The sequence below is a fragment of the Cheilinus undulatus genome, linkage group 2 (assembly GCF_018320785.1).
Source record: "Cheilinus undulatus linkage group 2, ASM1832078v1, whole genome shotgun sequence".
Classification (NCBI taxonomy): Eukaryota; Metazoa; Chordata; class Actinopteri; order Labriformes; family Labridae; genus Cheilinus; species Cheilinus undulatus.
In genome coordinates this window covers 46345790-46369507 of record NC_054866.1, presented here as the reverse complement: position 1 = coordinate 46369507, position 23718 = coordinate 46345790, and the positions used below count along the sequence as shown (strand labels likewise).

The window sequence follows — 23718 nt, the reverse complement described above, 5'->3', positions numbered from 1 at the left end:
CCAAGAGGGCACTTTAGCGCGCGTTTTTCAACAATTGAGTGGGGGGGGGCGCGACCCCCGCAAACCACCGCTGTTACATCTTGAGAAAAACTAACAGCATTTCATTAAAAGAACATCCTACCAATAGTCAACACATGGTGGTGGCAGTGTGATGGTCTGGGACTGCTCTGCTGCTTCAGGACATGGACTGCTTGCTGCAATTGATGGAAACTATGAATTCTGCTTTCGACAAGAAAATCCCACAATGTCCGGCCATCAGTTTGAAACCTCAAGCTCAAGCACACTTTGGTTATGCAGCAGGACAATGATCCAAAACACACCAGCAAGTCTACCTCTGAATGGTTTAAAAAATGATTTCGAAGAGGCCTAGTCAAAGTCAACTAGATTAAGATGCTGTGGCACGACCTTAAACAGACCACTCATGCATGAAAACCTTCCAGTGTAGGTGAACTAAAAAATTCTGTATAGGAGAGTGGGACAAAATTCTTACTCAGTGATGGGAAAGACGATGATACTCTCTCCTTTTTCTAACTTTAAATTCTTAATGAATGAATCCTCATTATCTAAATGTTGAGGTGTTGTTGGCAACCAATTTTTGATATCTGAAAACAAGTAATTACCCAATACTGGGGGTCAAGGGCTTTTATGTTTTTTTGCCATGGTTTTAAAATAAGTAGCTTATTATAATCAGTTGGCTTTTACTATAGTACTCTAGCAACAGAGTAACGTACGTTAACCGAAGTCAAAAGGTAAGACATTCAACAGTCTAAACCACAAACTTTTTACAAAAATGTTTGCCGTCTTACTTTTTAAGTTGTAAGTTCCTCCTGACAGTATCAATCTGAAGTAGCCTACATCCAGGAGTTTGAATGGAGACTGCCGCAATGACAGACGCAAAGCAAACCGTTGACGCATTTTTAGGCTACGTTTAAAGTGTTTACAATTAGTGTGTCTTGCTAGTAGCAGGCTCTCATTGTTATCCCGAATTTCTTATAAAAGTATTCCTACCTCTTCCTTCAGTGAGTTTAATAACCACTGAGTTTGACCGCTCCCCTTTCAAACCCAAAGTGTCTTCATCTTTCGTCGTACTTCAACAGCCCATGTGCTATCGCGAGATTTCAGATCTACACACGTTCTTATGCGAGACTTCCGTCTTCCATCGTTAAAACGTATGTTTCTTTGAAATTTGAGTTAGCTGTAGCTACCCAAATTTACTTGGACTTCAAATAATGAAACAAATGTTTTGCTTTTCTTTTGTTTTAGTGGCTTTTATTTGTCAATTTCTTTGTTAGCCATTATTAAAAAAAAACATCGATGAAAGAAGTAGTTGTTTCTACGAATATTTTTAGTGCTTACTAAGGCTGCCTGGACACAAATGTCAAACAAAGTCAAGTGAAAGCTACCTTCTTACTTGATTCAGTGAGTGCTTCATGTGACTAAGAAATGGCAGTAGTAGGGTTTTTTGTTTGTTTTTTGCTCTGAAAACATGACTTTTATTTGCACAGGACAACACCACCATACTTAAATATTTTAGCATGTCTAGGCCAAGTAGCATGATAACCACAAGCCAACTATGATGCAAAAATGCTACTTGTTATTGCCTTCCATTTCACCACATTACAATCCACCAATTAATTGTTTCAATATGTCTTTTGTAAACTACCTAACTGTAATTTGTTTGATATAAACACATTTGGCCTTATTTAGGGACTTGAACCTTGCTGCTGGGCCCAGAGTCCTCTCTAGGGACTTTTTTGGTTAATCAAAAATTATTTTGATTCAACTTTTATTTACTCTTGGGCCCTTATTTTTATTTAGAAAACAAATCTTAATCAATGAAAGTAATTTTACATCTATAAGAGATAATGATGCACACATAGTGTGATGTTGAGGCTCCTTGAAGCATGAGATTCCCAGGAAATTTCCTATTGGAAAAACCCCTACACTACCCCCAGTGTGAACTGAGAAAACCCCAAGCCTTTCTTAAGCTTGGGACAAACTGAAAGGGGGCTTTAACAAAATAAAAAATCTTCACGATAAATTTGTCCCATTTTGTGTCTTTCAGGTCAACACTTTGCCACAGAGAGCTCGAGGTTGCTCCATGCCCGTTTCCTTCCTGCAGGAGAAGATGGAGGAGCTTCATTTTTACAAAGACAAGAGCAGGGAGCCAGACTGAAGAAACCATTATTGAACATTTATTTCTCCTGATGGACAAAACATCATCACCGCCATGAGCTGGTGTTGAACTAATGAGATTTATTGCCATTCAGAAAGACTACCAGCATCATACACAGACTGCCTTATATTTCAATCATGGTTATAAAACTATTTTTCTTTGTCTGTCTAATTAGTTTTGCTCATTGTCTCTCTACCCTTCCAACACACATTCTTCCTTGATGTAACCTTTGAAAACGTTACTGTGTTCGTAAAACAGGAGTCTCATTTCTCTGGTGCTAAGACTCTACTTAACTTCAAGCCATACTGTCCTTAATGACAACAGATATTCCTGTTCTGGTCCTCTATATATTGTCTATTTGCAGGGTAGAGAAATAACACTAACCTCAACAAATGTTAAAGGTTCAATTTGACCTTGGCAGCTATGACAACTCTGCTCATGAATTTCAAAGAAATTTTAGAAGGCAGTGATATGAGGCCATAGGATGACATTTTTTGCCATTTACTGGTGCCTTATCCTTATGACAACTGGGAATCAACTGGATTGGCAATTGATTTACTACCTTGACACATGAACGTTTTCCTTAATCGTCATAAAATGAAAGTTCTTAGATCTCAATGTATGTATGTTGAAAAACTTGTAGCAAAATCATCAGCAACTACAAATAGCAGAGGAAATCATTTTCTGCTGTAGCATAATTTAAATCGCTCTAAGTATTTTTAAAGATCAGCAAGACCACACTGGAACTACGCTCTAAACCAGTGGTTTTCAGCTGTTGGGTCAGGACCCAAAAGTGGGACAAAAAGTTGTGCCTGAATTTTGAAAAATTGCAAAAAGCTGAAATGGTGCAAAAGGCCTAAGCTAACATAGATCCATATACATTTGTATCCCAAAAAAAGAGAATATCATCTTATAGTTTGTTTTTTCCTTACTTTAAAAAGTTTAACTTCTATAAATTCTTGATTCATCTCATGTAAAGTTAAATATTTCAAGATTTTTTTATGTTTTAATCTTGCTGATTACAGCTTAGAGCTCACAAAAATCTAAAAACCAGGATCTCAATGTATTAGAATATTGTGGGAAAAGTCCAGTTTTCAAACGTTTCCTGAGCCTTCATTCTCTCACTCTGGTTCAGGACACACAACCACAATCATGGAGTAGGCTGCTGACTTGACAGTTGTCCAGAAGATGATCAATGACACCATTCACAAGGAGGGTAAGCCACAGAAGGTCATTGCTGAAAGGGCAGGCTGTTCTCAGAAGCTGTATCAAAGCATATTGATGGGAAGTTAATTGGATGGGAAAAGTGTGATAAGAAAAGGTGCACAATCAACAGGGATGAGCTCAGCCTTCAGAGGACTGTCTAACAAAGGAGATTCAGGAGCCTAGAGGAGCTTCCGAAGGACTGGACTGAGGCCTGAGTCAGTGGATCAAGAGCCACCACACACAACAGGTCCAGGAAATGGGCTACAAGTGTTGTGTTCTTGGTTTTGAGCCACTCCTGAACCACAGACATCGTAAGAGTCTGGGCTGAGGTGAAAAAGAACTGGACAGTTGCTCAGTGGTCCAAAGTCCTGTTTTCAGATGAATGTAAATTTTGTATTGGATTTAGAAATCAAGGTCCCAGAGTCTGGAAGACCTGAGAGGCACAGAATCCAAGGTGCTAGATGTCCAGTGGTTTTAGTTTCCACAGTCAGTGATAGCTTGAGGTGCCATGTCATCTGCTGCTGTGGTCCACTGTGCTTTATCAATTCAACGCTGTCAGCTGTCTACCAGGAGATTTTAGACTTTCATGCTTCCCTCTGCTGAGAAGCTTTATGGAGATACCGATTTCCTTTTCAAGCAGGACTTGGCACCAGCCCACAGTGACGCCAAAACTACCAGAATCGGTTTGCTGGCCATATTACTGTGTTTGATTTGCCATCCAACCTGCCTGACCTGAACCCCATAGAGAATCTCTGGGGAAATGTCAAGAGGAAGACCAAGAGACACCAGACTCAACAATACAGATGAGCTGAAAGCTGCTATCAGAGCAACCTGGGCTTCATAACACCCCAGCAGGACCACCGACTGATTGGCTCCATGCCTGTCCCATAGATGCGGTGGTTTGTGCAAAAGGAGCTCCAACCAATTACTGATTTATAAATGAGCATATTTTTTCAGGTCAACATCTTTGTATTATACATCCTTTTTGGACTGTGTTGTGATATATTCTAATATTTTGAGCTAGTGGATTTTTGTGAGCCATAGGCCAATATGAAGATTAAAACAAAAAGTCTTAAAATATTAAACTTTGTATGAGATGATTCTAGAATATATGAAAGTTTCCCTTCTTGAATTGAATCACAAGACAAAATCCAACTTTTCATATTCTTTTTTTAGATGCACCTGTATTTCATTTTCAGCATTTATTCAGTGTCAAGTAAATTTAGTTTCTTTCCTGGGAATACCAAAGCTGGTTTTCCTATGATAATGTCTTAATTCCTTGAGACACCTTAAAAGAAACAAAGTTCCTTGTTACAACAGGAAAGAGTAAAATAAAATGTATTTAAAGTCATCCTCCCAGGGCTTCTGTAATCATGCCCTTTGAAACAGTTTTATCCTGTCCTTATATCAGATTTTTTTTTTCCAAGGTACATTTTTGTTAAAGATTTCTAGGGTTGAGTTGTAATTGCTCGTCTAGGGGTCTAGGGTCCTGAGGCTAGACCAATTGAGAACCACTGATCTCAAATTATTTTTCCAGCTGAATGCTTTTCTGTTTCTCTTTTGTCAACAATTCTCATCTTGTAAGTAAATGAAAATACAACAATGAATCATTTGTTTTCAATGGACACATGGAGGATAAAGGATCACTTTGACATGACTGGCATATACAACTGCATTTATTATATAAAGACAAGACAACAGCTTGGATAACTGGTCAAAATCAGACTCATTTTCAGGTAGAAAAAAATGGGTTTTACAACAGGGTTTAAACTACTGGACTCAATGAACACCAATCACAAAGGAATAAAAAAATGCACATAAACTACTTAAGAGTGGCAAAATATTCTTAATCAGAAAACTGGATCAACCCTTAAATACTACAGTATCAACAACTATAAAAAATGTTCCTTGTTTGAATTCTATTGGAGTAAATAAAATGTGCTCACTCGGTAAATGAAAAAATAGAGCAAGACAGAAGAAAGGGTAATGGAGGTAAAAAGCATGCGTTTTGTTCTTTTTAAGCTTCTCAAACAAGCAAAATTATTCAGCCTTTACTTTAGTTTTTCCTGCCATGTCACTTTTTCACACTATGATTCCTAGAAATATACAATTAACTCTTCAACCTGTAGCAAATGTGGAGTTCAGACATCCACATCCAATGCATAATAGATAACATTCATTAAATGTTTTCATACCTATCATCTACCAACTCACAGTCACTGCTTGGAGTAAGACTTCATTCAGTAAAAAATATGAAAAGACATCAAACTGTATACAGTTTATGTGTACATTAATTGGTGAGGAATGAAGGCTACTGAGTTAAACCCGACAGAGACAGTTATGGTTGGGGCCTTTATGTGTGACTGTACAAAATCAATTTGCTGTAGAGGTCAGAGTGTCTAGGACACAGGCGGATGCAGGTACAGATGCAGGGCGAAGTTACTGGGAACCAGAAGATGAGCCTTGACTGCCCTGTCCAGGGTATCCGCCGTACTGGCTGTAGTACTGGTTCCACTGGTTCTGGTTCTGGTAGTACTGCTGCCACTGCTGAGCGTACTGTAGACAGAAAACACAGATGTGAGAATGAGCTTTCAATAGTCAGATATTATAAAGCAATTTCAGAATCAGGTGTAGTTAGTAACACAGGGTCTCTGCAGGTTTCAACAAGTCAAATTTAAGACTTTTTAAGATGTTTTTAAGACCATAATTAATACAATTTAAGACCCATTTCACATCCATACTGGCAAAAAAAGTAAAAAAGACATGAAGAGAAATCGGAGGCCCAGAATTACTTGCAAAGTATATGTAGGGCCCTATGAAATCTGTTTTATTTTTGGCCAAATTCCGTTTTAATGTTTTTTTGGAATTCCATTTTTTAACCTTTCCGCTAATTTTACCAGAAAAAAAGAGTGTCTTGTTTATGTAAATGAATCAAATGTTCACTTATTAGATAGAAATAATCTTACATTTACTGAATAAGGGCCCAGTTGGCCCAGGAGCCGTTGTTTGGATAACCCTGATATAAAATAATTATAACCAGTGTAACAGTCACATATTTCCAACATTTCAAGACACATCCACGTGTATAATCACATCCTAACTGATGTTTATATTGTAAATGAAGAAATCCTTCTGCTCTCTCAAACACAGTGATAGTAATTTAATAAGAAGGTCACATTAAAGTTAAATGGTTAATAGTAAACCTGTTACCTAAATTTTTATTTACTCTCACAGTCTAACAGTGCATGCAGTTTGATGCTACATTGTTCTACTCCTGACTGTAACGGTTCTCTCCTCATCTCTCTCCATCCTCACTGTCTGTCCGTCTGCCTCATATCAGAGCACTATGTTAATGCAGACGTGTTGGCTCGTTAAGCAACCAAAGGGAACTACAGTATCTACAGGATGAATTATTAAGATTCTGTAACATCATTCAGACTGCAGGACTTCATAAAATCTTGAGTCCGTCCGACTTGATTTTGAGCCTCCGATGGGTGAGCGGCATGCCTCGCGTGAGGTGAGGCACACCACTCAGGTGGTGTGATTAGGAAAAAATAACTCCAAGCACGGATTAGTTTTCTTGAAGGTGCAACATTAAGTCCCACAGTACGTGGGCTATGTGATGTTTGCCAGTGTTTCGTGCAGCCGCTTTGACATGCTGTTATTGTTAAAGAGGGGGCGGGGTGAGTGAGGGAGAAGTTGTGCCCCGCTTTAGTGTTTCCCTGGGGACATATTCCTCAGATATACGTTCCTCTTTCTAAAAAAAACACAGCACTTCAGTCAAATTCATTCAATTTCCGTGTTAAATTGTAAATTCCGTTTTTATTGGCCAATTCCGCGATTCCGTTATAATAATACATTAATAATATATTTTTAAGATCTTTAAAAATTGTTGAAGACATTTTATGAGATTTTAAGAGAATTTTAGACATTTTAAGGCCTTAAATTCAAATTATTGGATTTTAGACTTTTTGAGACCCTGCGGATACCCTGTAACATAATTAGATGAAATTCAGCTTTAATGCCTTTACTCTAGAAAGTACAGTAGATAGAGTGGGAAACTGGGGAGAGAGAGACTGGGGTATGACTGGTGGACATGATCAATAGGCTGGGCCTGGACCCAGAGAGTACTAGAGTTTAAAGACAAAAGAGTAAAAGCGCTGCTGAGTCTTTGTAGTGTCACATACAGGTGCTCTTTTGAAATGCTGGCTTTGCTTTGCTCAGTTAATCTGACAAAGGCCCTGATGAGGACCTGAGTAGGTTGGGATACACCGCCTAATTTTAAATACACTGTCCCATGTTAGATAAAGGCATTTTAAATTCTATACATAACCTACAGAGTTTCATTGGATTGCTTTTTCAAAGGCCAGTTACACCCACCCCTTCATAAGATAAACTGAGCACTAGAGTTTGCCAACTTTGCAAAGCCATGCAGCCATGTTTTGATGGCCCCTCAACATCCCAATCATTATTTTAGCTGATTTCAACATAAGGCCTTTGCTCATCAAGTGAGCTTTTATTCATCTGATATATATATTTTTTAATTGGTTTATTTGACAGGGACAGATGCAGTAAACATAGAGAACTGAACAACAATTTTCCATGTACTACACCACAGCATTTGTAGCTAATGCTAATTTCCAAAGCCTGTCCCTGAGAGGAAATCATGTAAAACATACGGGAAACATAATTACATAATTCATTCAATGCTCTGTGAGCAATTTACTCCATATATTCAAGACTTGCAAATGTACAGGACATATCTTGTGCAAAGATCTATAATCATAAGTATATAAACATACATTCACACATACATTTGAAAATAAAGAAGAAAAAAATCACTAATCAGAAAATATATTTATAAGCGTCTAAGATACATCCAGGATAAAAACACCATCTCTGCTAAGACCCCACCTATCCATGAGTGCATGGTTGACTTACTTTTAAAAATTCCTTTAGTTTTGATTTAAAGTTTTGGTGACTTTGGTTAATTTAAGGTTGGTAGGAAGTGTATTCCATATGTTAATTCCCTTAATAGCAAATGAAGTCTGACCTAAGGAGGTACTTCGAAATGGTACTTTACAGTTTCTTGTAGCTGTATTCCTGGTTGAGGAACTGGATCCAACTGCCTGTAAAGGTTGCACCATATCACATAGGGCCTGGGGGGCTTGACCTTGTAAACATTTATGGATAAGATTGGCATTTGCAAATAGGATGTAATTGTTAAAACTTAGCATATTTAGATTACTCAAAGCATGACAGGGGTGAGATCTTGTGGGCTGTTTATTTAGTATTTTTAATGCACGTTGCATAACCTTTCTAAGGGTTTAGTCACTAAGGGGCTTGCCTGTGACCACGAGGTGAGGCAATAACTGAGGTGTGAGAGAATCATAGCGTGCAAGAAAGTTTTGGCTGCATCAAATGTTAGGCAGTCTCCGATTAGTCTGAAGGTGTATAGATTTACTTTAATAATTCCACAAATTTTCTTGATGTGACTGCTGAATTTCAGTTGAGAATCCAACATCAGACCTACATATTTGACTTCAGAGACTTGATTTATTGACTGACCATTAATTTTTACATCTAATGTAGTTGATCTGGGCCGCTTACTGGATGTGAAGCAGATGCAAACTGTTTTGTTAGCATTTAGTGTCAGGCAGGAGTTTTCAAACCAGCGGGATATTGAATTCAGATGGGATGACAGTTGGTCAGAGACCACATCTGCTGTTTTTCCATAGGCATATATGACTGTGTCATCTGCATACATTTGTAGATCAGCCCCTTGGCATGAATCCGGGAGGTCGTTAATATAAAGGCTGAAGGGAATTTGGCCAAGAATTGGTCCCTGTGGGATTGCTGTTGTAGATGTTCGGAGTGAGGACTTCATGTTGTTACCCCGTGTTGCCCCATGTTCTTAGAGAAATAAAACCTCATTACCTGTTTTTCAGCCATTAATATAATTAATGTGGGCATGCTCAATCACTAAGCATATCTTAACTTACATTAAATTGATATTATTATCATTAATACACTAAAGGTTAGGGTTTTTTCTACATGTGGCCCTTAGTGAATAAAGTTTGAACACCCCTGGTTTAGAGGGTTGTTTGACTTTTCAGAAAAGCTGCCATATCTCTCTTCTTTCTCCATCTTACTCCCTCTAAAACGCCATTTTTTAAACACGGTGTTGTGAAATTAGAACATCATAGATCAAGGCCGAAATTTTACTCCAAACACCTAAGAGCAAGAAAGACTGGACTGAGAGGTATGTTTTATCACTCAAGCAGGCTTAGCATGGCACTGTAACACAAGCTATGATCTCTCATGAGAGATCATAGCTTGTGTTTTTTTCTTTTTTCAAGGGATGAAAAAAATGTACAAGGTTTGATTTTCACCATAATTAGAAAAAGGTTTGCATCAGATTCAGTGTGCAAAATTTATAAAGTACTGATCAGAAAAATGTATCTGAAAGCCTTTAGGCACATAAAGAATCCTGACAATGATTACCTGCTGATATTGCTGGTTGTAGCTCTGCTGCTGCTGCGTTTGCTGTGCCGGCTGTGGCTGTGCCTGCTGCGGCTGTTGCTGGTGGTGGTTGTACGTCTGTGCAGTGGTTGGTGTCTGGCTGTAGCTCTGGCTGTATCCTGGATACTGGCTGTAGCTGCTGTAGTAGTTCTGGTTGTAGCTGCCCTGGTTGTATCCTTGGCCATAACTCTGGCTGTAGCCCTGAAGATACGGCAAAGTTGATAAACATTTACATTATGTTGTACATTTTCTTTCTATAATACTTTAAAGGTATTTTTTAGTACCTGGTTATATCCTCCCTTGTTGTAAGGGGCCGGACGATTGTAGCTTCCTCCTGATGGCTGACTGCGGTTGTATCCACCACGTGAATCAGAGCCTCCATCACGGTAGTTGTTGCCCCAACGGTTCTGGCTGTAGCTGCCACGATTGTAACCTGAAAAAATACACAGGAAGAAAAAGATTTAGGTCTAGGTTTTTTCTGTGGAAAAAATTATCAGCAATAGATTTAAAGATCAAGACAACTACAGTGCCAGAGGTAAGTTGATTGCTTCACTTGCCTCCTCTGTATCCACTGCCTCCATCTCCACTGCGGTTTTGGTAGCCACCACGGGACCCATCACGATTGTCATACCGCTGGAAGCTACCGCCACCTCCGCGGCCACGGAACCCACCCTGCCTGTTGTCAAAACGTTTCTCAGGGGGCGGGCCGGCCTTGCGACCCTCTTCATTGTACTGCTTCACAAGCTTCTCAGCCTCGTCACGCTGCAGCTCAATGAACGTCACCGCCTCCAGGAAGTCGCAAGCCTCAGGGAGAGTAAAGTTGGCTTGACGAGTGACAGAGATGGCCACAGGAGAAGAAGTAGAGTGACAGTCCATCCAGCAAGAGATGGATGGAGAAGCAGAGAAAAGGAGAGAGAGAGAGAAATAGAGGGGTAGGGGGTTGTAGTGAAGACCAGAGCAGTCACACCACCGAAAGACAAAATGAAAAACAATTACTACCATACAGGGAAATCAGAAATCACAAGAGAAACATAAAGCAGATAGATGAAGCAGATGACAGGGTATAGGGAACAAACATCACCTCCAGGGGAACATGGAGGGAAAATTTGTTTAAGCAGACAAAAGGAGAGGGAGAAGTTCAGTAGAGGTGGAGAGGGGGGCAAAAAGGACAACTATAGAAGGTTGGTGAGAAGAGGAAACAGCACTGCAAACCAAGGGTAGCTGATGTAATGTTTTCAAAATTAACTTCATTTAACTTAAGCATATGACTGCTTCTAAGTTTGCTATTTGGAAACTTCCACTTTAGGAAAACAAATTGCGCAATATAAAATGTAAAATAACGATCCCATGATGGCCAAAGTCTCAGTTTGCAGTGCATTAGAGGTCAGCTTTATGGAAGGTGGCAGATAGAGGGCAAAAATAAGGAAGAATCAAATTCATGTGGACTGTTTTTAAAAAAAATGTCCAGGTCTGATATCTGGCCGAAGCCTATGATGAGGGTAGGGGGAGGGGGCATCTTCCAAGTTTGATTTTAGACACAACACATAGAAAAGTAAAAAGTAGATCTGGTGTTTTGTTGTTTCCACAGCATTCCTACCTTTCATTTCTAAAACAGCATGATCGGGCACATCCTTCCCCTGCTCATTGGTTTGCTTTAATGTTCGTTCTTTAAAATCCTCGTCCGTGGGACAAATTACAATAGCCTTGCGTTGAAAACCTTCAAAAGGACGCATTTTTCGTCTCCTTGCTGATCCATATACATTTGTCTAGCAATGGTGACAAGAAAGAAGTAGAAGCTTGTTTGTTATTGTTTACTTGTAATGGCTTTCCACTGGAAGGAAGCTGGAACCCTGTAATAATGAAGTGAGAGAGGTTTGGCTTGGTTGTCAGTCTACGCTTTTACTCAGGTTCTAATGGCCTCTCATCACTCCACAGACTTACCTTGTACTTTGTGCATCTAATGCCCAGTGACCACTGTTGAATGTTATTTAAGGACGCAGGGAGACCCAAAAAGTATTTAAGCACTGCTTGTATTCATGTACAAAACATTTTGACGCATTAATTTCTGATCAATAATAAAACCAATGTTCAACTTTATGTTTACGTAGTTTTTAAACAATGTCCTCATGCAATTAAAACATGCTTCTTGCCACTTCAGTTATGAAGTTGCATTACTTGGTTGTATGGTGAGTAGGCTATAACACTGTACTGTGTACCATATAAATCTGGATCTATCATCTTTGACTATGCATGACAGCCTCAAGACCAGTCCTGCTCTGCAATTTTAAAGAGGAAATGCTGAGTTTAGCTCTTTGGTTACTGCTGTGACAATAAACCGTTCAACATTTATATATTCTCTTGTAGGAACTAAACAACATACAAAAAGTACAACATTCTGGCTGGCTCTTACAATACAATACAAGTGTTCATTAGCTTCATATGCAATGGTTGAATTCGTTCCCCTAGAACTTCCACATGCCTAATAATGTTATATTATTCCCTTGTGATAAGGGTTTTAATTTAATCAAATTCTGTTTCAACACTGTCAAAAGTAGCCATTAGTCAAAGTGCCATTAAAATGCAAGACCTCTCAGAAGTAAAAAATACGGCTTTTTGAAGGTAAACTAAATGTAAATTTTAGCATAGTAGCACTTAGAAAAAACTTGGTAAAATGGAAACATAACTTTTACAACTAAACTATCTTAAATAGTGTTTAATCATCTAAATGTAAATACAATCATGTTATTTTGACATAGAAAAAGCCTTTAATTTATACATGGGGAAGGTCTCCTCCATGGACTTGGCCATCTTGATTTTATTGCATTTTCATGTTTCTACAGTACCATTGAAGGGTTAAATTAATATATACATTTTAAAAATTCCAGTTACCACCTGAAATGAGCACTGCAATCTGGATGCTCACTGTTGAATGTTGCTTATGCTCCCAATTTTACACAGGGCACCTTTTTTTAAACATCTCTTTATTGTCTTTTAATGAAAAGAGAAACCCAATACACCTTTAAGACCATTTATGGCCTTGAATTACAAAAGTCCAGTCCAAGACTTTTTAAGACTTCTCAAGGATCCAAGCGAACCCTGTAAGTAGTAATGCTGATCAAAATATGCATAGCAACTGTCTGTTACAGCAGTGGTTCCCAAAGTGGGGGTCGGGACCCCCAAGGGGGTTGCGAGACAGTGAAGGGGGTTTGCGGGATGCTTTCCATAAAACAGAGAGAAATTCAGTATGATTCAAAATCCTAAATTTTATTATTTATTAAAAAAACATTGTTAAAATGAGTTTAATTTAAAATAAAAACATTTATCAAGTGACATTTGTGCCTAAATGTCAGTAAAAGATTTTAAAACTACCTAAAATACAAGTTTTGTGCATGATGCTTTGTGCAACATCTTGAACTTTATTTCCCTCTAGGGAAGGTGGGGGTCCCCGATCTCTGATGCCGTTATTTTGGGGGTAACAGGCTTAAAAGTTTGGGAACCCCTGCTTTACAAGACTAAACTGTCTACTGCAACTGAATTTAAAAAAAAAAAGTAGGACTGAGGTGTCATCTGTCACCACTGAGCAAAATAGAAACCACCAAATTTTTTCAACCGCTGACTTCACTAGCAGCAGCAAAAGGACAAATTTCACTACCCCAGAGACATTACTGTGATCACAAATAAACTGCCTTTCTTACAAGGCTGATAATGTACTTGCTTGTGTCTTCTACATGATTATATTTGTCACCCCTATTTAAATCATCCTTGGAAGTAAGACGTAAGTAAAACGAAACCACATCCATGTCAACGATAGTAAACAGAGAGCATTAAGTTAGATGGATGTCAGAAATGAAGGTGCAACTTGTAGATTTATGGCAACAAAATGAGTGTTTAACAACGCAGACTGCAAAACAGACCAAGGATTAACTGAGAAGGGAGGGAGCTGGACTGAAATGGCAACCGTAATGGACTTAGCATGTAGCTGACAGCCTGTGTTGTAGTACTCGAGTCCAGGAGTCAGACTCGAGTCTTGATTTCGCAGACTCATGACTCGGCCTGGACTCGAGCGCTGATGACTCAGACTTTGACTCGGACTCGAGCTTTAACTGCGTCAGGACTTGAAGATGAAGAGGAGGACTCTAACCTTTTTTGCTGAAGACTATTTTATTTTGTAATATTTGTTGTTTTTGTGTGAGAAAACACTGCATAACTGATCATAGTTCACGCAGTGTCCGGTGTGTGCGTTCACCTACATGCGCCTTCACGTGAGTTTAACCTGCTGTCTGTGAAAACAACCAGAGGAGAGAGAGCAGGAGGAGTGGGTGAGCCTGGGTGACAGAGAGAGGAGCTGATAGGTAGCTTAAACCTGTGGCTCTTCTCTGTATTCCTGTGGTAATCTACAAGAAATTAAACTGAAATGCAGCCAGCCTACCTTTGAATTGCTGAAAATCAGCTGCTCAGCTGTTGCTGCTGTACAGTAGTCCTCCTCAGTCTTGGACAGAGTGATAAAAACTCTTAAACCTTGAAGTGAGTCCCCTTAGTAAAAAAAAAAAAACATCCGGCCACGTTGAACTCTGCATTCACATTGGCGAGATAACACTGATTACTGAGGTAAACGAGGTGACATACGGTAAAATTATCATGTGTTTAATGACAAGTCAGACTTTGGCGTATCGAAGGGGGGACGAAGTTAAGACCTTTTTATGATGTGTTCAAATGTCCCAGGGAGAAAATTGGAATTTTAGTTTTTAGTGAGAAATCTGAATAAATCCAGTAATTTTACAGGAGGAATATTTAATATAAGATAGATGTAAAGCACGAATGCAGTTAAAAACATATCTAATTTTTCCACCCTAAATACACAAATAATCCTGTTAATGTAACTAATATTATAGATGAAGCGTGTTAAAGCTTCTTTAGCCCTTTAGAATAAAAAGTTAAAGAAATTCATACATTAATAAAACACATCAGCGTAGCCAACCTGGAAAGCTGGACTGGCTTGAAAAATTGATCCTTTAATTGAATTTGGCTCTAGGTTTTAGATACTGATGACTCGAACATGGGTAATAGGGACTCGACTTAGACTCTGATGAAGGAAAAGAGGACTCAACTCGGACTCGACTCAGATTTTTCTTTGGACACTCGAACTTGAACACTAGGGACTCAAGGTTTGGTGACTCTACAACACTGCTGACAGCTAACCATAGTACCTTCTTCACGCTAAAGTCACGTATGATCCTCTGGATTTAACCGTTTAAAACAAAACTCAGAGTCGGTGAACCATATCTGTTAATGTGTGGTGTGCTGTGATGATCCTCTGATTCTACACCACACACTACACAAACAAAACGGTAAAATTTGTGATTATTTGTCGCCATGTGTGGGGCCTGTCACATTGAAAAGAAAATCGGTGGGGGCTTTAAAAATCTTTGTGTGTGGCAGGCTTTATCCCCTCGCTCCACAGCCTTTCCATGAAGTTCTAAAGGCATTTTTCTTAGATCCCAGGGTAGACTGGTTACTTCAGCTGAAACTCAGGGGTTTAGTTACTCTTTAAACTTCAACCCTTTTCTTACAGCTATTTATCAGAATTTTCTCAACAAAGCCAATGTCCAACTGATTCCTCAGAAAAAGATATGATGATTGTCCTTGTTCATGGAAAACAAACAAGCTTTTAACATAACTTGCCAACCTAAATCAGAAAGCATCAAACCCTTTCCATACACTAGACTTCTTATTAACCACAAAATCAACAATTACCTACAAATATCTTAACCGCTCTATGCACATTCTCTTGAAAATCAACTTAAGGAAGCATTACTACAAACTCACACCAATCATCTACATGAACATGCTACTTTACAAAAACTGTTAGGACGGGTCCCCTGAATCTTACCTGGACTTACCTTATCTTCATAAGTATTCTAGTCCCAGTCAAGACAACAACAGACAGATATAACCTACCTGCACATACTCACAGTGTCCCAAGAAAACCAAGCACGCCATCAGACCCACCTACCTTTTTCACATTTCCTAAGCCCAAGAACCTGAAAATCTAAAACTGTTAGTCATTACTTACCTTCAGGGTCAATTAATTAAAAAACACACTCAAAAGTTCCAAGTATCTCACTTAAAAATGGCTTTTAAAAGCCATCAACTCTGTCTTATTAAATTAGCAACAGAAGGTGTTTTTCTTACTCACCAGTCAGAGCTTACTTGTTTCTCAACATCTTAACATAGTCATGGTTTACTAGTACATTGTTGAAATTCACAAGACAAACAATACTGTATTATGACAAGAAATAGCAAGTGCAAATATACTGCGGGATGAATCACTTATGAGAGCCATTAATCATTTTCTTTTTACAATTCATGACAAGCAAGTGACAAGAGGGTGTTCAATGCTTCTTCTACTCTACAATACACAGAGCCCCCCTGAAAGATAAATAAATAGTCCATTAGAGAGAAAGTGATTATCAGGGCACATTGACTGACTGTGGCGAGTATGTGAGCAGAGTAAGGGTGAGAGGGCAGTACCTGATCTAGGATGTAGTTGCGCCTCTTGCGAGCAGCAATCTCAATCAGCCTGTTCAGACACTGGGTGGCCTGCTGTATCAGAACATCCCAGCGCCCAGCGTAGTTCTTCTGACGGCGCAGACCCATCACCTGCAAAAAAACCAAAGTGTCAAGTCATTTAACGAAGGGTTGCAAAACTCTACTAACTGTTTAAATTATGGCTCGTGTTGCAAACCCACCTTCATCTTGTCCATGATAGCATTTGTGCCCAAGATGTTGTACTTCTTCTCAGGGTTAGTCTCTGCATGCTTTGAGGCCCAAGTGGTCTTTCCGCAGGCAGGCAGACCAACCATCATCAAGATCTGGAATAAGTAAGCAACAAAAAAATCATTCAGAAGGTCATTTAATGACGTCAAACCAATCTCTCCTCCAGTCCAGCAAAATGTATTTGGCCTTAAACACATATCCATCTGCTTTGCAAGCCCAGGTTAGACCAAAAATTAATGATAAAGTTGAAACTCTTACTACTTGCAACAGGCCTCTCTGCAACATTCTGAGTGAGTTACCATGAAATAAACCCTTTCTTTACTAGAAGTAAAGTGCAGCAAATCAACTGTTTTCCCCCTATATTTTCATATTGTCATGATGAAGAATAAGGTTATTAACCTGGCATGCCAGATGGATTTGTTTCACACATCCATCTGGAAAACCACTCATACACTGCATTTGGGAAAGGGCAGAGGATTTGAAAAAAAAAAAACTCAGAGGGTGATTCGATGAACTTTCTGTTTGTCACATCTTTACGGGCCAATCAGAGCAACAAAACACATGACATAGCCGCTAATGAGCTGCGCCTGCGCCCCTACCGAATGATTAAACTCCATAAAGAACTTCATAAGATGAACCATGGCGACTGTAGACATGTCAGTACATGACTTTTGTTGTTTTTGAAAAGATAACAACCCAATGCTGTTCTTTGTTCTTCTTTTAATGAAGACATGTCATCAAGTTCTGATAAAAGTGGCCCTTTAGCAGCATCCATGCTGATTTCTTCCGCCATAACTGCATCAGCCTCTTGTTGCTGCTTACTTATGTCATGACTCCGCCGCACCTGAAAGTACTGTCCCTGAACAATGATTGGCCTGGTCAATTTCTAACCGGGCTACAAACGGTTCAGATGGGAGCTTTGCAAGATGGATTCACCAGTAAGAAACACGGAAATGGGCATATCCATCTGCTTTGCAAGGTTATCAGGCTATAGGATTTCTGCAAAAAGGTAATTCAATAATTTTACTTTTATCCAGGGAATTATTGCCGTGATAAAGATTGGCTGTACAAACAATTAAGTGAGTTTTAGGCTTGAACGACTGTCCTACATCATCTGAAGTCTTGTTCTTTATTCATCATGATGCCTTCACTTTAAAATCTGTCTTAAGGACTGAAATCTGTCAATTTGTTCATCCTAAGACTTTAAAATTGTCTGTTAAAAGGACTGAAGTTTTAGGTCTGAACTACATTTTAATCTCTAGTACCATCAGTATGGGCTTCAATTAATTGGTAAATATTGGCATTTTGGCAAATATCCAACTCACAGTAGCAACAGATCAGATCAATATTATGGCACAAAATACACAGTTATTCTAAGAAAACTTTTTTGAAAAGTTATATCCACAATGTTTGTCATCAATATTTTTGATAAAAACTAATTGGACAAAGTCTAGAAACAGTAATAGACATAGTTCTCATTTTTGGTCTGCTGCAGGTCCATGTTAGTTACAACTTGACTTTTTAAAAGCAATGGCCACATACTTTTTGTAACTGTAGCGCATTCATACCTCACAATCAGCTTTGTTGGCAGGTCCCTTGGTTCCTCTGATTTTGTTTTCCATGGGAAGATTGTGGATGTAGGTGTATCCCTCTGGAGGGGGAAAATATGGCTGCTTCTGTCCAAAGTTGAACTCAACAGCACAATTCTTCACCAGGACATGAGGGAAAAGGGCACGGCCTGCCAGCGCCTCCTTTGTTGTCCGGAAAGCAACACCTAGCCACACTCCATTTTTTGAGAAGCCCATCTCCACCTCGTTGCCACTGTCAAAGTCCTTAAAACCACAAGGAGGAAAAAAAATACTATCATTTAATACATGAATTATCATGTTCTGTTCCTGTTTTCACACCTCACTTAATAGCTCTTCTTTGTCTATGAACACTCAGCCAATTATATTCTTACAGTGATGTGCAACGCTGGTAAGATGGTGCTACACTTCATTAATGTTGATAATGATAATTATATAACACAGTGGTCAAAACTACAAGACTAACTCAAAAAATAAATTAAAAGTATTAATACCAAAAACACTTTTCAAAACCACAAGACTGGATAAAAATACAGTGATTCCATACTAGGCATTACGATGCAACATAAAAACATGATAAACCAGTAAATCCTCACAAACACGAGGCTATGAGAGCAAGATTAGTCAAATTACAGCTGTGATTACTTACAATGTAACAGCCGATGACGTCACTTTCACCAAACCTCTCACCATAGTCTGCAAACTTGCAGTCTTGGGATTTCTTTCCTGTACCTCCATATCCGTAAGAAAATGGCTCCTCACCTAAAACAGCACAGAATGAAAAGCAGTCTCTCAATCTCATGTGTAAAGTCTTCACATCAACAATCATCCTATTTTTGTGGACATTTTATCCCCTTACCAAGCTGAGTGCTGCAGTGGTTAAGTGACCATCCAATTCTGACCACATGGGGATCTGGCTCAGTACTGGGAAGGTGCTTCACGGGAATTTCCTCATTAAGCTGAAGAGGAGGGAGAAAAATAAGGAGATTAAAATCATAAAAGGGTTCTGTCTAACAATAAGAACTACTGCATAAGAGCATATTAACGCATTATACAAACCATAAGAAAATGTATATTCAAATATTTTTACTTCGTAAAAATAGGTGTTTAATTGAAATTTAAAGTCAGCAATTTGGGATGTCAGTCCCTTTACTGTTGTCCTGAAAACCGCCACATGATTGATTTCAACAAGAAATATTGCTTTCTTTGACAGTAAAGTTAACATTTGGTTATATTTTATTTCAGTGTATGAATGAAGAGGATGTCTGTATAAATTCTCAATGGTTACCTTCATCTCATAACACACACGGCCCTGGGTGACGCCATGTGTAGCTCGTGCACCAGCCCACAGGTAAGCAAAGCCTTCAATGGTCAGTGGGTAACCACTGTAGCGATCTCTGGACACTTTGAAGTGCAGATCACAGTTGTCTAAAAAAACAAATAAAGGACATAAGAGATTTTTTTTATTTTTTCAGTTATTACTTTCCAACCATTTTAAATAATACTAAAAAAGATGACATGAAATTTCCAGGGCCAAAGGGGCCTCTATTAACCCATGTTTTGGGTGCCCTCTCTGTTTGGAATCAACTATGGAATAAAAGTTCCATGTAAAATCATGCCACTTTATTACAAATCAAACACCACCATGGCTATACAGTCAGGTACTACTTTTAGGTTGCTGCTGAATTTATTAATATTATATAAAGAAACTGGCCGAGTTTTTGAAGAAAAGCAACAACTTTATGATGAACTGGTAACTACATTTAAAAAACTGAACAGATATGATTATTTGGAACTCTTTGAAACTAAAAGACAACCAGCCCCGTAGTCCAAAGCCTCCAACTCATGCAGGGAGAACAGCTAAGATATATTTAAGAAGTTGTTCAACCTTTAGATTCATTTCATTTGACTCACATGTATCAATAGTCACAAGAGTGTCATCTATGTCCTCTTCTTCATCTTCAGCAGGGGGTTGCGGTGTGCGTGATCTGCACAATATCAGCAGAATGAGGTAAAGAGGCAATTTCAATGACAAACATTATAAAAAAAAGAAATTAACTGAGTTTTGATACCCTTGGTCTTTTGTTGTCAAATAGTACTCATGCTGACTAAAACACAAATTAAAAGCTCAGACAAAACTATCACATCTTATAGTGGGTATACCTCTTGTCTTCACGGTGCTCGTAGTATCCATAGGCCCTGTTCTCCTCATATGGTCTCTTACGGCTGAACTGTCCACCCTTATCAGCCTCAGCTTTCACCTGTTCAGCCTTTGCTACATCTGGTCTTTGCTGTTCTGTCTCTTGGCTATCCTGCTGTTGGTCACCAGTAGCTCCAGGATCATCCTCCAATTTCACCTCCACTTTAACTTCTAAAATTATAAAAAAAGATTGACAGTGAGTTCCATATTTAGGCTGACAATTTCACAAAAAAAAAAAGCTAGTCAAAGGGAAACATATGTGCACAAAATGCGCTTGCAGACAGAAATTTTCATATAAAGTGCATATTTCTTATGTTGAAAATCACCTTGTACTTGTTGAAGGTTCTGCTCAGGCTCTGGTACAGGCTTACTTTCTTCCTCAGACATCATTTCAGCTTTGTTTAGATCAACATCTGCTGTGAAGTCTGGCATGCTGTGACCAGACTCCGAAGTTGGATGACTTTCATAGGGCTCGCCCTCTGCCTCCTCATCCTCATAGTAACCACCTGAATCTCTACCCTCATCTTCCTCTTGGGCATCACCATCACCTTCACCGTCATCATCACCATAGTCTTCAGCTCCTTCTGCAATGGGAAAGGGATATCCATAAAAAAACCTTAAGATCTCATAAACTTGTAATTTCACTGGTGCAGAATTTGTTAAAATTTGCAACATTAATATCAACATTTAATGTGGTACGTCCCTTTAAAAAAGATGTTAAAAGCAGAGCCTGGCAGTTTTATACACTTTTACAATTAGGCTGCACAATATTAGAAAAAAAATGCAGCTAGTTTACTTTCTGTGATAATTATTGCAATTTGAATAACACAGAAAACCAAACAAGTCAAAATGTAAAACATGTACAAGCGCGTACATCTCAAGTACAGCAAACCAAAAATAGAGTGCATTGGCAATAACTCACAATTTCTGTGATTATCTGCAGCAGTGTATTAAGAAATAACTGTCTTTGCAACATGTTGCTCCAAGGGCAAGACAAAAGAAAAAAGTATCTATTTTTACCCCCTAAACTTCCATTAATTAATCTGAGGGAAGCTTGCATCTAGCTTGGGCTTCATCTCACTGCATCAAACTGGTGTGGAAGCAAGTTTATTAACCCATGCCTCAATCAAAGAAGTAAAATGTGCAGAAGCTGGGTGAAAAGGCTGAACAATATTGTGAAAAAATCATGGCATAACAATATAGTTTACCTACCATTTATAAAGTTTATTTGATAGGGAAAGTGTAAATTATGTAGTACAACCTCAGCCTGTTACAAACAAGCTATAAGTAACTGGTGTATCACATATAGAGATAGATTATAGCTATTGTTAGTTTCCACCTCCTGTCCCTATTAAGGGTTTTAGCTAAATTAAGAAACGAGAAATATAAAGTTTACCTAAAGTTGCATACAGACAAAAACAGCTGGTGGAAAAAAAATACAAGACTATAGGGTAAAACTGACAGAATAATTAATAACATTTCGGAAAACAGAGTAGTTAAAAATTCTAACATTTCTGATTTTGTTTAAGCCACCCTTTAATGCCTTTGTTTAAAGTCGTAATTTAGTGCCAAGTATACAAAGTTTCCATAGGCATAAATATTGGCAATTAACATTTGATAAATGCATCTATAGTTTGATAACTTTGGACTTTTGATTTCTATTTATGGTATGCATTTCTGTATGGACTAAAAATAAATCAAGCATTATTTTACCACATTATTTTTAAATTACTCTGAGGATAGCCCATAAGGTTGTGTTTTCAACTAAGAGATACATGCACTTAAAGCAGACATATACGCAGCTAGAAACCATTACATATTTGCACACAATATCTTCCAATTTCTGACGATAAATACAGACGCGTGGATATGTTTCGTGGAAGCTCATAGAGTGATAACTACAAATATAAAATTCATTCTGCAGCCCTACTAATCGAGAGTTACTGACTACAATGATTCCTGCAGTTCTTTGCTGCTACTGTTTAGGGCTTCACCACTGAGTTTACTGCTAAAGCTTATTTTATGGTCATGAAAACATTGCGGTTTATTGTGCAGCCCTGCCATACAAATAGTAAACTGATAGGGACTCACGGAACAGCATTTAAACTTAAGAAAAAACTGCATCGGCGGGTCTTACCCTGTTGCTCCTCGGTATCATCCGCATCTTCTTCTTCGTTCCCTCCGGTTTCATCATAGTAATCACCCCCTTGGCCGCCTTGCTCTGAGGTATCAGCCTCAGCTTCAGCCTCCAGAGCGGATTTCAGCCTCTCCACCAGCTCTGCCTTCAGGCCTTTGGTGTCCAGGCCGCGGCGCTGGAGCTCCTCCTTTAGCTCGTTGACTTTCAGCTTCTTCACGTCTAAACTCATTGTGTTTCGATTGTTTCTTCCTGTGTATGTTGCTACCAAGAATAAAGCAAGATTTGCAGATTACAGCGTACTAACAACATACAGCATAACATCTTGCATTCAAATCGATTAACGATGGCGGCAACTCATCTCAGCAAACTAAGCTACATTAGCCGTTAAGCTTGGTTGGGTGGACACTGCAACAATTTACCTTCCTGCTAGATGTTTAAGCCTACAATAAATGCAAACGCAGATAAACAACTGCATTTAACTGTGTAATACCCTGAGAAATATACCCACAACTCCTGAAACATGAACATTTATAATAGTTCTCAGCTTCAAGAATTGGGCTAGGCTAACCTTGTTAGCCTAAACCTTGTTAGCCTAGCCCAGCTAACGTTCCGACAACCGATGAAAAAGTAACTTTTCCTTAACTTTAACTTCCACCATGCAAATTGCAAACGTAACTCTATATTGTATATAGCTTCTACATATTTATATCGTTTGCTAAGTTTCCTGCTACTAATGCTAAATAAGACCAAAATAAAGTGAAGGCCTACCTCTTCTCACGCGAGTTGCGCGGGTTACTCGTGATAGAGAGTGAGAGAGCGAGTCCTGCCCTCTAGTGTCAGAAAGCAGAAGCCTAAAACCGGAAGGTGACCAGACCATGGACTCGTACATATGGCAGTTTTTTTCTTCAAATTTATGCCGATTTGGCTGTAGATCAAATGCATAGTTGGTTTCGAGTTATTTTTACCTTTTAAGTAAAAACGGTCAGGTATATAACAACAAAATATCATCTCTGTTGTGTGTGTCACTTAGCGCAGGTGGAAAGATCTAAAGACGGAAGCGAAATTCTGTTTACTTTTAAGGAATGCTGGGTACTGTAGTTTCATAAGCCTATCT

General features: G+C 38.8%; 2 protein-coding genes across 5 annotated transcripts in view; one reads left to right on the top strand and one right to left on the bottom strand.

The window, feature by feature from the left end:
* The window catches only part of rasgrp4 (RAS guanyl releasing protein 4), a 28038-nt gene extending 24128 nt beyond the window's left edge, over nucleotides 1-3910 (top strand). For all 4 annotated transcript variants that reach the window (XM_041808410.1, XM_041808400.1, XM_041808419.1 and 1 more), the window contains one exon: nucleotides 2066-3910. In XM_041808410.1, the coding sequence (XP_041664344.1) occupies nucleotides 2066-2176 (111 nt within the window). In that variant the 3' untranslated portion in view covers nucleotides 2177-3910. The remainder of the gene's footprint in view (nucleotides 1-2065) is intronic.
* A 1130-nt stretch (nucleotides 3911-5040) lies between these two features.
* Nucleotides 5041-23508, bottom strand: hnrnpul1 (heterogeneous nuclear ribonucleoprotein U-like 1). The gene is made up of 16 exons (XM_041813583.1): nucleotides 23373-23508; nucleotides 22605-22865; nucleotides 20794-21051; nucleotides 20431-20638; nucleotides 20182-20255; nucleotides 19556-19695; nucleotides 19127-19226; nucleotides 18917-19029; nucleotides 18250-18513; nucleotides 16654-16776; nucleotides 16436-16564; nucleotides 11502-11670; nucleotides 10462-10728; nucleotides 10189-10337; nucleotides 9887-10105; nucleotides 5041-5938 (listed from the first exon to the last, which is right to left on the bottom strand). The coding sequence occupies exons 1-16, from the start codon at nucleotides 23491-23493 to the stop codon at nucleotides 5822-5824; spliced, it is 2712 nt and encodes a 903-aa protein (XP_041669517.1). The 5' UTR covers nucleotides 23494-23508; the 3' UTR covers nucleotides 5041-5821.
* Between the last annotated feature and the right edge of the window lie 210 nt (nucleotides 23509-23718).